The 15,498-nt window shown below is 43.7% G+C and overlaps 1 protein-coding gene across 3 annotated transcripts in view; it reads left to right on the top strand.

The window, feature by feature from the left end:
• Positions 1–15,498, top strand: part of MTMR12 (myotubularin related protein 12) — a 61,123-nt gene that overhangs the window by 26,613 nt on the left and 19,012 nt on the right. For 2 of the 3 annotated variants that reach the window (XM_005303842.5, XM_065598832.1), the window contains 6 exons: positions 1,655–1,785; positions 3,243–3,336; positions 5,887–6,010; positions 6,828–6,903; positions 9,334–9,440; positions 14,759–14,883. In XM_005303842.5, the coding sequence (XP_005303899.2) occupies positions 1,655–1,785; positions 3,243–3,336; positions 5,887–6,010; positions 6,828–6,903; positions 9,334–9,440; positions 14,759–14,883 (657 nt within the window). The remainder of the gene's footprint in view (positions 1–1,654; positions 1,786–3,242; positions 3,337–5,886; positions 6,011–6,827; positions 6,904–9,333; positions 9,441–14,758; positions 14,884–15,498) is intronic. The other variant, XM_042860211.2, reaches the window with a different exon arrangement.

Below are 15,498 nucleotides of genomic sequence, written 5' to 3'. Positions count from 1 at the left end.
GGCCTTGGTGTTCTCCCATGCCAGAGACAGGATGGACAAAGTCCTCACTGTGCCCGAACCGGTGATAGTCTCCCTTCGATGGTGGTCCTCCCTGGGGAACATGCTCCGCGGAGTCCCATTCAGAGGCAGGCCCCAGTCGATGGAACTGGTGTCTGACACATTGGACCTGGGGTGGGGAGCCCATGTGGGAGATGTTCGCACCCAAGGTCTGTGGTCTACACAGGACCTGGCCCTCCCCATAAACGTCAAGGAGCTCTGGGCGGTCTGGCTGGCGTGCGTGGCCTTCTGCTCGCATGTCGAAGGCAGGGTGGTCAGGGTTCTCATGGACAACACGACCTTGATGTTTTACGTCAACAGGCAAGGCAGGGCCCGATCCTCTGCCTGGAGGCCCTCAAACTGTGGGACTTCTATATAGCCCACGACATTTGCCTATAGGCCTACCACCTACCGGCGGATTGATCATGTCGGCTAGGCGGGTCTCGGAACTCAGGGCTATGACCTCCGAGCCCCCGTACGTGGTGTTCCATAAGGATAAGGTCCAGCTCTGCCCACATCCTTCATTCCTCCCGAAGGTGGTCTCCGCCTACCACATGGGTCAAGACATTTTCCTGCTGTTCTTCTGCCCCAAGCCCCATGCATCCAGTGAGGAGCGCCACCTCCACATGCTGGATGTGCGACAGGCTCTGGCTTTTTACCTGGAGTGGACTAAGCCGTTCAGGAAGTCTTTGCAGCTGTTCATCGCCTCAGCCAAATATGAGGGGTTGGCCAATCTCCACTCAGCGGCTCTCCAACTGGATCACCTTATGCATCCGTACCTGTTATGACCTGCCGGGAATCCCTCCGCCGTCAATTGTGAGGGCGCACTCGACTAGGGCGCAAGCCTCATCGGCTCCCTTTTTAGCCCATGTTCCCATTCAGGACATTTGCAGGGCTGCCACATGGTCTTCAGTTCACACATTCATCTCGCATTATGCAGTAGTCTCCCAGATCAAGGAAGACGCTGGGTTCGGCAGGGCTGTGCTCCATCCTGAGAGTTTGTGAATTCCTACCCACCTCCAACAGATATAGCTTGGAGTCACCTATTGTGGAATACGCATGAGGAATCACTCAAAGAAAAGACAGTTACCTTTTCCGTAACTGGTGTTCTTAGAGATGTGTTGCTCATGTCTATTCCACATCTGGCAGAGGGGAAGGAATGTGGGAGTTGTCTGGCAAGAAGGAACTGAAGGTTGAGGGAGCACGTAGTGCCCCAGGTAGCGCACCATGGAGGCACCACTCCAGGGGTTGGTAGGGGCGCTCCCCTACGGGTACTGCTAGGGGAAAAACTTCGACACCAGTGCACGTGACGAGCGCGTGCACACCTAGTGGAATAGACATGAGCAACACATCTCGAACACCAGTTATGGAAAAGGTAACTGTCTTTCCTCTCTGAGTGAAAAGAGGAGACCTAGGACAGAGCACAAAATCTTGAGACTATCTCACCTGTAAAGATAGTGTTGACAAGTATGTGAGTACAGACGTTTGTCTGCACTGCAAGTCAGTGTTCTAAGATACTTAGTAAAACTCTTATGTTGACTCAGTTTAATTGGGACCCCAACAAGAGATGCCAGAATTTTTAAAGTTGGTATGTTCTTCCTTGTTTTTACTTCTGTAGTTTACGATGAGAAAAAGAAATCTCTATCTGGACAACTGAAAAAATACCCAGAGAAATTAATCATCTACTGTAAAGATCTTAGAGTATTTCACTTCTGTCTGAGGTATACAAAGGAAGAGGAGGTAAAAAGGGTAAGTATAGCAACGTTTACATATTGGATTACAACTCCCCCCTCCCCCCTTAAAAATCTGGGGTGGGGTGTTAACAGGATATTTTAATTACAGGGAAATGATGTAGAATTTCTGGAGAATAGGGAGACTGATTTGAGAACAGTTCACTGAAATCCTTACAACAAAGCTTGCTTTTGAGTCATTCACTATTGGGGTGAACAATCATGGGACAGTTACTCTTTGATTTGATTAAACGTGTTTTTTAACTATCTTTCTTTGTGTGCATCTAATAACTTAAAATGTTGGGTGCACTGGCTTTTACTGTGGAAAAGTTCTAGTAGTTTGGAAGTACTGCATAAATTGCTCTAGAGCTTGTCTAGCTAAAGAATATAATGTAAGTTGGCTTTGTATATACTTGTGGTACTGCCTTGCTAACCTTTTTACTTCCTGCTGCCATGTCCATTCTCTAATAACTTGGCATGCAAATTATTTCTTCTGATACTGAAGGATTTATTTGGCTTTCTTTGAATTATGAAAGTAGAAGTAAGAATTAGAACTTAAATTTGAAGACCCTGATTAATAATTGGCTTTTGAGTTGTTTTACAGTTTGGTGTAGCTAGTTTGCTTCCAGACTTAACTGTACTTTTAAAAGCTTTAGCACAGGTTTGGTAGACATACCTTTTTATATTGATCTAGGGAGATGTAGTATTTTCAAAGGTAGGTGATTTTCATGAGTCACACAATGAGACTGTAGCTTCCGGGAATAGAATTCAATTTTCTTGGTTCAGAGAGACAGGCTGATTCACAACACTACATCTGCCTTATAGACATCAAAGTATATTCTCTTGGTAAGAATTTCAGTTCTGACCTTTTAACATGAAAAATAACCAAAACCTTCAGCTGAGAAGTCTCTCACCAAAAGGTTTATATGAAGAATGTCCAAGGCTGACATTACACAAACAAGGGAAATAACTAGGCCGCATAGTTGTCTTAATGCACACATGCAACTCCTGCTGGTATTAAAGGAGTTTCACACAAATCATAGGAGTGTACTCAGGTGAAATGATATCAGATACCTTGGTGTCAAAGGGTGCACTAAAACTAAGATTGAGCCCTAGTCTAGGGTGAAGTTCACCTAATGATCTTTCTAAACTCTTAAGACATTCCTTCAAAAAAAGTATACATCTTGACCAAAGGGCTCCAGAGAAACTGAAGTGGAGTAATGTTATGATTTCAGGATTGCCCTTTAAATATAGTGCTAGACATAGTAGCTGCACAGATGCTTAGGCAAAGCCATCTTTTTGAATTTAAAATCAGGTCTTTATCTTACTACATTTGAAGCTTATTGACAATGTCCGTTTAAAATGTGTAATCTCTTCCTTCCTTGGCTTTGCCTTTGAGGTGCAGATGCTCTTTGCATCAGTTGGCTTTTATTACAATCTTATATATCATGTATTAATTTGTTGATCCTTTCTTAGATTGTCAGTGGCATAGTTCATCATAGCCAGACTCCTAAACTACTTAAACGCTTGTTTCTGTTCTCTTATGCAACAGCTGCGCCAACCAATACAGGTAAACTTTACTCTTTATTTTTTTAGTTTGTTGTAACTACTGCTTGCTGTCATTCCTACTTTCTAGGCTATAGCTGCCTGTGATTTTTTTTTTAGTGCCCAGAAGTTTGCTAGACCCATGATGATATTCCCAAATTTGGCAGAGTTATAAGCCTCTGAACATTTTCATTTGTACATGCTAAGTAGAATTTGTTAGAGATTGCTACTAAAATCTCCAAACATGCCAGCTGCATGCTCCTAGCCCCCAATGGGCTTTTGATGTCTATTTTTTTTTTTGTATCTAATATACAATTTTTAGCCCAGAGAAAGTGGTCTTCATAGGCTCATTAAGTGAGCCTATGAAGGGAATCAATTCATAGTATTAAGCTAATGCTAGAGGTTCCACAAAGCCTGCAACTTGCAGGTCAAGCACTGGTATTTTTAGTAAGTCGTGAACAGGTCATGGACCATGAATTTTTGGTTATTTTCTGTAACCTGTCTATGACTTTTACTAAAAATACCCATGACTAAATTGTAGCCTTATTCATGATCAATTTGTGCAGACGTTTTGCATATACGATTTTTTTCCCTTGATACCAATGAAATACTGCTATTTAGTTTTCCTTTTGTACTTCTGTTTTCTATTTTGGCTAAATTACTGTCAGAAGGGTGAACGTAACTTCCTGCTCTCACTTTTTGGACTGAGTGAAACTGTTCTTGCGTCTTTCAAAAGAGATTTTGCATATAAACACACCCACCCTTATTCCAGGATTGGGTTTTTCCCCCAATCATCAAGGAAAGATGCACTGATCGGCCTGGCATGGATGGTAATTTAAACCTGCTGGATTAGTATATTTTATCAGTGAAACACATCCTGCAAAATAATTTAAAAGTTTCTATTTAGCCATATCTAGTTAAGTCACACAGAGTGGCTTGTTATATTTTGAACAAGCAAAACATTTGTGTAGATAACTTTTTAAATTTCTTAAATTGCTAGTTTTAATAGAAACCTAGCTGATGTAATAGTGCTGTTCTAATGATGTTCCTGCTGATTCTTCATTCCTTGTGTACCCAAAACATCTGTTTATTTTATCAAGAGGTGTTTTGATGCACCATGATGTTGGCTCAAGCGTTTAGCTTGAAATTTAATTTTTTTAAATATTCCAGTAGGGTCTAAAGATCCCAGCTAGCATTGAGGTCAGTGTTCTTGGCACTGAACACTGTAGTGACAGGCCCTGCCCTTAAGAGTTTATGATCCAAATAGACTAGACCAAGTGGGAGAAGGGGATGCAACATATAAGCAGAGTAAACAGTGATGGTTGCAAGTGCTGCAGAGTACACGGTAGGTCTTGGCTGTAGACTGCTAACTAGCCTTCAAGCATATTGGAAGCACTGTTTTAAAAAAAAAAAAAAAAAAATCTTACTGTGCATCCAGGGCCGGATTAACGTAGGGGCTGCAGCCCAGGGCCTCAGGCTAAGGGGTGCCCTGGGGCAGTAGGGCTCAGGCAGGCTGCCTGCATGCCATGCCCCACGCCGCTCCCGGAAGCGGCCGGCTGCTGGCATGTCTCTGCGGCCCCTAGTAGGGGGAGGCAGCTCTGCACGCTGCCCCTGCCCCAAGTACCATACCCACAGCTCTGGCCAAAGGGAGCTACTGGGGCAGCACTTGCGGGCACAGGCAGTGCGAGGAGACATGCTGTCCACCTCCCCCCAGGGGTGTGCAGAGATGTGCCAGCAGCCGGCCGCTTCCAGGAGCAGCATGGGGCTATGGCTGGTAGGCAGGCAGGCAGGCAGCCTGCCTGAGCCCTGCTGCGCCGCTGGCCAGGAGCCGCCTGTGGTAAGCACCTCCCAGCTGGCGCCTACAGCTCACACCCCCTCCTGCACCCCAACTCCCTGCTCCAGGTCAGAATCCCCTCCTGCACCCCAACTCCCTGCTCCAGGTCAGAATCCCCTCCTGCACCCAAATTCCCTCCCAGATCCCACACTCCCCCACCCTCTCCTGTTGCAACACTCTGTCCCAGCCTGGAGCCTCCTCCTGCACCCAAACTCCCCCCCAGAAAGAAATTAATGTAACAATTGTTCTAAGTTAAGAAGTGGGCTATTTTGAATTAACTTAACTATATTCTACATGTTTTAAGACTGAAATGTAACCATAGAACGGCTTTATGTTAATTAAAAGGCAAGTTTAATATAGCGTTAATAGCCTTGATGCCATAATTGTGATCATTTTGTTTTTAATTAGAAAAAGACGTGTATACAGGGGCCCCACAAAATTTAATAGCCCTGGGCCCACAGGAGAGTTAATCCGACCCCGTGTGCATCGTTGCTTTAGGAACACTTGTCTTGGTTTAAGCAGCATTTGACTGAAGACCAAGTAGTAAAGATCAGACAGAAGCATAGAATGTTCTGTACAAAGGCATGTTAACTTTTTGTGCTCAAAGCATTCATACGTGAGGGGTTCTGTATATGCACTTGGTTTAAAGTGGTTGCTTTACAATTAAAAATGCTTTTGTAATAGCCAAGTAATTACAACTGTCTCTGTAAAACTAGTATCTAATTGGATTTCTGTTGACAGACATACAAAACCAAACTGTGATGTTTGATGCTATTAAGGATTGGCGTGAGGAGTTGGAACGGACCAAAGGGAACATGAAATATAAAGTATTGAGTGCCAACGAAGCCTACAAAGTCTCTGAAAAGTAAGCTTGAATTCTAAAATGTTTTGTATAGCAAATTCAATATTAAAGTCACTGTTCATGTTTCAAAAGTTAGTGATGAACACCAGTGGTAAATCTCTACCCTCCCATGTGGAAGCTGTCTTCCAACTCATTTCTCCAAGGCCTCATGCACTGTAAGAAACACTTAGGCCTGGTGTATGCTTAAATTTTGCTGGCATAGCTATATTGTTCAGGGGTATGATTCCCCTCCCCCCACTAACATAATTAGGTCAGGAAAAGCCCTAGTTTAGACACCATTATTTCAGTAAAAAGGTCCTTTGCCAGTATAGTTTACTCTATTTGGGGAACTGATTTAGGCTAAATTAGCAAAAAAACCCAAAAACAAAAACCCAGACCCTCTTTTGCTGATACAAACTGTCTCCCCCTTAGAGAGAGTTGTGTATCTATATCCGCGAACCCTTTCAAGTTTAGACAAGACCTTATTTTCAAGTGGAAATCCTTTTAGTTTTTAGGATTCAGCAGCATTAAGGTTTTCATTAAGCTTTTGACTGCAGATATGTACCAACTCTCAGAACAATGGAATGTGAGTTCTCAAGATACTACTAAAGCTATCTCGATAGCATATTGCAAGTACTGAGCCTTAAGTATCAAATGTCTTTAAAAGTTGGACAGTTTGTTGTGTGCCTTCCAGAACATAGTTGCTGATTGATGTAGGAAATTGGGAATTAGTAAGTATTCAGATTTCCTGATTCTGTGGCGAGGACTTCCCGCATCGTACAAGGGGCATTAAATCTGCTGTGGAATTCTTTGCTATAGGAAATGTTTCTCTCTTCTTTAGATTGCCATTGTATTTTGTTGTTCCCATGTCCCTCTCTGAAGAGAGTATCTTGCAGTACCAAGGAAGAGGCATTCCTGTGAGTATACATGCGATTCTGAAGCATGAAAAAATGTAGATGGGAAAATTGTAACTTGTATTTCAGACAGAATACATCTATAAATAAATTATGCATTATTTAAGTACATTAGTCTTAGTGTAATTCATATTGCACTATTAAAGTAATTTCTGCAACAGCAAACTCATCTGTAAAAGAGGAAGCAGCAGCTGAAAATAGGTATTCATGAAGCTTCCTCTTTCCCCTAAAGAACATATAAAGCAATAGTTTTTACTTTACCTTTCCCTACATATCTGAATAAGGCTAGGAAGACATGTGCGAGTATTAATGGACCCCACACATGCTCATGGCATTTGCTGACTAGTCTTTCTTCCTTGAGATTTTGAGGTTCTCCAGAGGCACCTGTGTCTTGGCATCTGCAGGACTCTGCTTGGTGCTGGTTGCTGTGCTAATGACAGTACTTCAGCAGTGAGTGTTAAGGCACTGAATGTGATAGTCATGTCATAAGAACAGATAAAGTATGGTGGAGAGGAGCAAGCAAGGCAACTTTTTATATAGAGATCGCTGATCCACTTAGGTCAGTGGTCCCCAAACTTTTTAGAGTCACCCCCCCTCCCCCCCGGGTCCAAGGCTGGGGGGTGGTCTGGGGTGGGGCCAGGGGCTGAGGCTGGGGGCGGGGGCAGGAACAGGGCTGCTGTGGTGGGGGCTGGCAGCCAGGTGCAGCTCTGCTCCCGGCCCCACCCCTAGCCTTGGCCCTGGGCCGGGAATGGGGCTGCGGCCAGTGGCTGAAGCTGGGGGCAAGGCCAGGAATGGAGCCATGCTGAAGCTGGGGATGAGGTCAGGCATGGGGCCAGGAGCTGGGGATGCAGTTGTGGGTGGGACTTGAGCAGAGCTGGTGGCAGGAAGGGGCTGGGTGCTGCTCCCTCCTTACCCCCCTATTGGGGCTGGCACTGCCATGCCCCCTTGAACATTCCTCTGTTTGGAGACCTCTGTCTTAGGTGCTGAGCACCCACAGCGCCCATTGACTTCACCTATGAAAAGCAAGTCCTTTCACACCTTTAGTTTCTAAACTAGACACTTTCTAGAAGAAAACGTTGGCTGCCTTTATTACCCTCATTAAACCTAGTTCAGTGCTCTGATCTTCAAATATGCCACAGGACAGAGTACAGCAAAGGGAATTGTTATACAGTAGCCTGCTGTTACCCTGATGGCTTCTTCTAGTTAAAGCAAGAAATTTTTGAAGCCCTTCAATCAAGTTAATTTCTGGTTACAAAGACCAAGTGAAAAACTAAGTTTAAAAATCACTTCTGTGACCGAATTAGTTCTGGTTAAGATGACGATTACAGGGTAATGTGGCAGACTTTCAGTTTTCTTGATGCAAGCAATCAGTCCCCTTCCTCTTAAAGTACAGCTCTTTGTCTTTGTGAAATGGTACCATTGGACTTAATTACTTCCAGTTCAAATTTTAGTTTACAAATAAAGCTGTGTTCCAAACTGCCAGCCCTGCAAATTCTCTCTTGGATGTGGAAGCCAAGCTGGGGCTTTTCTTCTCTCCCACTAGCAGATATTCTAGACCAAATTATGACTTGGTTACACTTGTGCAATTGTTGGCATTTAATGGTGTTGCATAGGAGTAACTGAGTCGTAATTTGGCCAGCATATTTCTGCTGATGTATGAGAAGGAAAGAAACAACTGGGCTTTCAGAGTCAAAGGTGAGTTGAGACCAGTTTAGGAACCACTGTGATAGGATATGCCTCCATGTGAGCACTCCAAAAGTGTAGATCATTGCAGGGACAAAGGAACTAGTTTTCATAAAGTAAACGTCTTTGCAATTCCTACTTTATTTCAGTGTAGATTCATTCTTTCTTTATGGCTTGTCGTTTGTTCTTGTCAGTCTTGCTTGAAGAAAATCTCAGATACCCAGGTTTAAACTGTGATCAAAATCTTTGTCTTCCAATGAGACATGGCGTAATACTGCCCTGTAAAACAGACTATTTGTGAGCTAGTTTTAGTAACATGCATACCATCGGAGTTTCTCAGCTCCTATTTTAGTAGTCCAGCTAGTATCTGTTGGACAATATAAAGCAGTCTAAAAGTTTGCCTACGCAAGGGAACTGAATGGAATAGCTATTGCCAATTCTAGTCAATGTGTGCAAGCTCTGAGGGAAGAGCAACCATAACTTAAAAACATATTACACCTACCTTGTCCATTCCTTGTACCTAATGATTAAACTTCTTGAGGGTAATACTATGCAATGTTGTGACTGGAGCATTTGCTGTTGGTTCTAAAGTACAAGATTGCTGCTGAATGATTCATTGGATGCCTCAAAACTATTTGTGATAAAGCAGCAGGAAGGGGTTTCTTATAGTCTAATGTTCAGTCAAATAGAAACATGTAGCTGTCCTATGTACTTGAGAACTAACTAATCAGGTAAATGTGTTTTTTGTAGATTTGGTGTTGGTCTTGTCATAATGGTGCTTCTCTTCTCAAAATGTCTGCTTTTCCCAAAGAACAAGAGGACAGCACTTCACAAATGCACAAAATTTTCTTGGATGGGTCAGTAATAGCTCTTCTGTCCATGACATTTTTAAAAAGTGCTTCTTATGGCCCTTGCTTATGTCTTCTATATTCTATGTCTAAGCCTACCTAGCAACAAGAGACAATGGTTTTTGATAAAGTTTTGTTTTCTATCCAGTGTATTAAAAGCAGTTTTATTAGAGGTTTAGCTTTAAAGGCACATTGTAATAGTGATGTCATTGGTCAAATAACTTTTGGGGAGGAGGAGTGATCTCACAACTATGTGTGTACTCACTAGACTAAATCTTTATGGAAACTGGGGAAAGGTGGGGAGAGGTTTCCTCTGTTAGCTTTTTTGGGTAACTGCAGGCTTTAGCTGCAGTAGCAGCAAAGCCTATCCTTTCTACAGATTCCCTTAGTCTAGTTGCATCCTTTGCAGGCAAATGAACTTCAAACACCTCTCTTTTTAAAGCTCTACTTAAAGCTGTTTTAGGCCTCCAGAGCTTATATAATCTTAAAAATCTTGCTTCTCCAGCATTGATTTAGGCTGTGGAGGAGATGCATCTGCTTCCCTTAAAGCAGGGTTTCTCAAACTGGGGGGTCGTCACGAGCCTATTACATGAGGGTAGGGGGGATCCCAAGCTGTCAGCCTCCACTCCAAACCCTGCTTTTAATTTATAAGGGGGGGGGTCGCATTCAGAAGCTTGCTATGTGAAAGGGGCCACCAGTAAAAAAAAAAAAGTTTGAGAACCACTGCCTTAAAGTGTTAGTAGTTACCAATTTCTAATCCAAATGAGCTGCAGCACCAACAGAAGCAGTTAAATTCATTCAACATTTGATGTTGAGGTGAACTGGCAGCCCCAAACCAACTCCCAATTAATCTAAAATAGGACTAAAGGTTGTTAGGCTAAGAAAGAAGTGGAAAGTGAGTTTTTTAAATTTCCATCCTCCATGAGCCCAGCTGCCCTTTCAGGAGTAGTTTCTTGGCTCTATAAACAGTTACCACCCTGTGCATTATAAAGGAGAAGATTCTTTGAGCCACAAACAGCTGCTGAATGATAGCTTATTTGGGTGAAGAAGATAAACAAGAATATTTCTAGGCGGGGCTAAAATAATTAACTTAATATGCTTAAAACAGTAGAGAAGGTTTCCCTATATTCTCTTATGCTTCCAAATTTCATAATGGAAGGGTATGTTGAATAACCTTTCAGAATTGTTTGAAAAACATTTTATTTCAAAAGGTAAAGAACCATATGCAAATAGCAGATAGCACAACAAGATGTGAGTTGGTATGTTGGATAGGGTTACCATATTTCAAGACTGAAGAAAGAGACACTCCACGGGGGTCCTGGCCCTGCCCCAACTCCGCCCCTTCCCCTGAGCACCCCGCATTCCCCCTCCTCCCTCCTGCCCTGCGGGCTCTGGCTGCTACTGCGCTGGGAAAGTTCCTTCGGCCCCCCGGCGGCGGGAGCTAGGAAAGTTGGAGCCCGGGGAGGAAGCGGCTGTGTGCTCGGATGCCGTTGCTGCCTCTGTGCCCTGGCAGATCGCAGGAGTTGTAAGTTTTGCTGCAGCCATTCGCACTCGGGGGTCCCCTTACCATGCCTCCCTATTTTCCTGGACATGTTCGGCTTTTTGGAAATTCCTCCTGGATGGGGATTTGAGGACCAAAAAGCCGGACATGTCTGGGAAAATCCGGACGTATGGTAACCCTAATGTTGGACCATTGTCTTCAACTACCTGAGAACTCTGCCTTGTCTGCACTAGGAGGTGCCTAGTGGCTGGCTAACTACAACTATCAAGTTTTTAAACATGATTGCCATTGTGTATGCTGAAGGTAAAACTATGCTTAACATTAACAACAAGGTGTCCAGTAGCACTCCAATGTTAAGAGGTATGCTTAACATTGTGGTTTTTTCCAAGTATACAGCTGGTCTACACTTAATTTTACTGGCATAGTTGTGTTGGTAAGTGGTGTGACTTTTTGTTGACAGTTATGCTGGTAAAAGCCTTTATATAGATGCAGTTATAAAGGTGTAGAAGTGCCTTACACTGGTATAACTATTTTAGATTCCTGAACTAGGGTTACCATATTTCAGCAAGCAAAAAAGAGGACGGGAGGAACCCCGCCCCTGCCCCTCCCACTTCCCGCCCCCCTCAGAACCCCCAACCCTCCCCCCGTTCCTTGTCCCCTGACTGCCCCCTCCTGGGACCCCTGCCCCTAACTGCCCCCCAGGACTCCACCCCCTACCTAAGCCTCTCTGCCTCTTGTCCCCTGACTGCCCCCAACCCTTATCCACACCCCCACCCCCAGACGGACCCCTGGGACTCCCACGCCCCATCCAACCACTCTCCACCCCCTGACAGCCCCCCCCCAGAACTCCCAACCCATCTAAACCCCTCTGCTCCCTGTCCCCTGACTGCTCCGATCTCTCTCCCCACCCCTGCCCCCTGACAGCTCCCCCCCAGAACTTCCAACCCCCCACCCCCCCGCTCCTTGTCCCAACTGCCCCCTCCTAAGACCCCCCCCAACTGCCCTCCCCCAGGACCCTACCCCCTACCTGTACCCTGACTGCCCAAAACCTTCTCCACCCCCCCCCCCCCCCGTCTCTTGACTGCTCCCTCCAGAACCTCCCTGCCCCCTGGCCCCCTTACCCCGCCGCTCAGAACATGGTGTTGGGCTCTGTGCGGAGCCGGACACGTGGCTGCGCTCCCCAGCACAACACACAACCCGGTTGTGTGTTGTGCTGGGCTGCAGGGGAGGAGGAGCTGCCGAGGCCCGATGCAAACGCCGGCTCAGAATGCAGGGAGGGAGGGGCGGGGAGGAGGAGCTCTACAGCAGCTCCGGAATCTAGCCCGGCAAGCTGCAGGGGGAAGGGCTCTGGCTGCCAGAGCCCCATGCGAGAGGCTGACTTTCCTGCAGTCCTCCCAGCCGTGCCTTGCTCTGCATGGGGGGGAAATCCCGGACATTTTGAGTGATTTACAAATTCCCCCCCGGACGCTATTTTTAACACAAAAAGGGCGACATGTCCGGGTAAATCCTGACGAATGGTAACCCTACCTGAACAAAAATAAGCTTATCATGGTTACAGGGTTACTTGTACTTCTGTCTCCTTTTCTTGTCTCAGTGCAGTTCCTCAGGTGTTAAGCATCATGCTCTTACCTTTTGTGAGGAATGTGGCGCTGGCAGCTAGCCAGCTCAGGGCATGACCTCAAAGAGGTGTTAATTCACTGTATTTGGGTAACAAAGGAATGTTAAATAGCAGACAGAAGCCCATTCACTTGTGTTGATAACAATCAAGAATAGACGTTAATTGTATTTACCTTCACCCTATTAGCCTTATACCAGCATAACCAAAATAACCTGTAGTTGCTAAATCCTTTTAATGTCTTGTAACTTTATATTACCTTATAATTAATTTATATTATGCAACTATACTCAATTGTCATTGGATCTAAAGGCATGTATTTAACATTTAGATGCGAGTTTACTTAATGAAGAATTGTTTGGCTTTCACGTTGTTTTTACAAGACAGAAGCTTTAGGGGTGAAGCATTAGATCTTCTGACCAAGTGCCATTAGGACTTTTCATAGACTCAAGTATCTATTCTTCTGTCAGAGGAACACACGTGCTGTGCTAAAATCACTTGCCGGGCTATTTCCAGTTATAGATACTGGATCTTGGGCATGATCGTGCCATCTCTGAGCCACTGAACACTAAATCGAGGGAGTTTGAGCCATTGGACTGAGATTCTCCCCCCCCCCCCCAAAAAAAAAAAAAAAAAAACAAAACATTTTAGGACACTCTGTAAGATTCATGGAAGAACTCTTAAGAGACTTATGGAGGTTTAGAAGATGTTCTACCTCTGCTAACAACAAGACTCATATATTCTGATTCAACCGTAATGTATTTAATCTGCCTTTAATCCTTTTAATAACTCATTTCTTTTTTCTTAATAAATCTTCAGTTAGTTTACGAAGGATTGGCTAACACAGTATTGTTTTTGGTGAGATCCTGAAGTATCCAGTAACCTGTGGTGAGTGACCATCCCCTTGGGGTTGGAAGAACCTATTGTGTGGTGTTTTTTGGTTTTAATAACCTTACACCATAAAGTCCAGTTTGCCTGCATAGTAAATAGGGGCTGGAATGCCAAGGGGATTGTCTGTATTCCATAAAAACAACAAGGAGTCCGGTGGCACCTTAAAGACTAACAGATTTATTTGGGCATAAGCTTTCATGGGTTAAAAAAAAAAAAAAGAGAGAAGGGAGTACTTCACAAGTGGAGAACCAGTGTTGACAGGGCCATCTCCATACATCTGAAGAAGTGAGGTTTTTTACCCACAAAAGCTTATGCCCAAATAAATCTGTTAGTCTTTAAGGTGCCACCGGACTCCTTGATGTTTTTGTGGATACAGACTAACTTGGCTACCTCCTGATACTTGACAACATTCTATATTCCAGGAATACTCTTTATTACTGGCTTGATGAATCTAATGATAGAATAGACCACCGGCTTAGGGGTATCTGCCCTGTTTTCTGACAGTCTGTCTTGAGTTTGGGCATTCTTGGCTGTGAGTCACTCCAGACACCGTGACTGGTGGAATCTTGTGATTCTCCCACTCTTAGACAACTCCCCAAACTACAGCATATGTATGGCAACTATTTAAGTCCAACTGGCTTCAGTGTCTGCAAGTCCTCCCTTCCAGAGCTGTGACAGTGGTGAATACAGTGATCCAAAACAGCTTTCTTAAAACCAGAGAAAAGGGTTTTTAACACAAGTCATTCATGACTATCTTACCTGTGTCCCCCATTCAGGGAGTGTCTGCTGAAAACCAGCCAAAGTTCTTTGTTCTCTCTTGTGTCTCTTTAGCCAGTTGGCTCTGCATTATCTCTTATCACTTGAAATGTTTGCTAGGAGATGTGACTATCGGTCCCCTGTTCCCTTCCCTTCCCTGGTACTTATCCTGACAAACCTACTTGTGAATTAATTTAATGTATGCTTACCGTAATCACTATCTGTTCAAGATACAATATTCATAAATTATTACAGATTAGCTGACAGTATAAGGACTTATACCGTATAGTTGCATCTACACCAGGACAATTTTGCTGGGTTAGGCTTGCTGGCATATGTAAAGCAGCAAAACTCTTGTAGTGTAGACAAACCCATAGCAAAGTTGTTGCTGAGTATTCTAAAATGCACATGGGGCCATTAACCCACTAATACACACCTTTTTGTGGCTAAATGCTCTACTTTTGCTATATGTATATGGGGTGGGACATGAACCTTGCTACCTTCAGTGACCAGTGTCTAGGTTTCTCTAAACTGAAAGGTTTTGTCTCTTCTTTGATTATTCAGAGTTTACAAGACAATTAACAAACCTCCTTATGAAGTCTTGAAAACTGATGACCTTTCAAGCAGCCTTCCATCTCTTCAAGACATTCAAGCTGCATACACTAGATTTAAACAGCTGTTTCTGATAGGTAAGTTAAAATTAGAGTTAAATGAGGTGGGAAGAACCAAGGTGTGACAAATATTCCTTTAGAGACTTGCTAATTTTGCCTCCAGATACTCAAATTACATCTCTAACAGATCTTGAATACGGTTCTTGATTTAAGAAATTGGTGGTCCATTTCTTCTGATTGTATGGTGAAAGGAACTCTTTCTGGATAGTTATCTGATGACTGTCTTTGCAGATCAAGTGAGATTTGTGCATGTTTGATTGGTGTATTAAACTGGAAGCCTGCTGTTGTCAAAATTGTTAGCCCACACTAACAAGTCACAGTATCCATTAGAAAATGAGTTACAAAAACTTAGAACACAAAGCAATTGGAAACCGACTTAAGTCTCTCATTAAAATCTAATGGTTAAAATAGAACACCGTTAAGCAGATGTCTCAGAGCTCCCATACCTAATTAAAATGAGGTTAAATCAGTGTTTTTAACCCAAAAATACTTGCAAATAAGCAGTGGTAGTATTTGGCGGGATTTCAGAATATTGGAGAACATCAGTATAATTGGGGTTATAAGAGACTACATTCTCTACAAATGCAATTTATTTTGACTTCATCCTGATTAACAATGTATATTCCAAACATG

The sequence above is a fragment of the Chrysemys picta genome, chromosome 6, assembly GCF_011386835.1.
Source record: "Chrysemys picta bellii isolate R12L10 chromosome 6, ASM1138683v2, whole genome shotgun sequence".
NCBI lineage: Eukaryota > Metazoa > Chordata > Testudines > Emydidae > Chrysemys > Chrysemys picta.
Note: the sequence above shows the minus strand (reverse complement) of the source record. Positions and strands in the feature narration are given on the sequence as shown.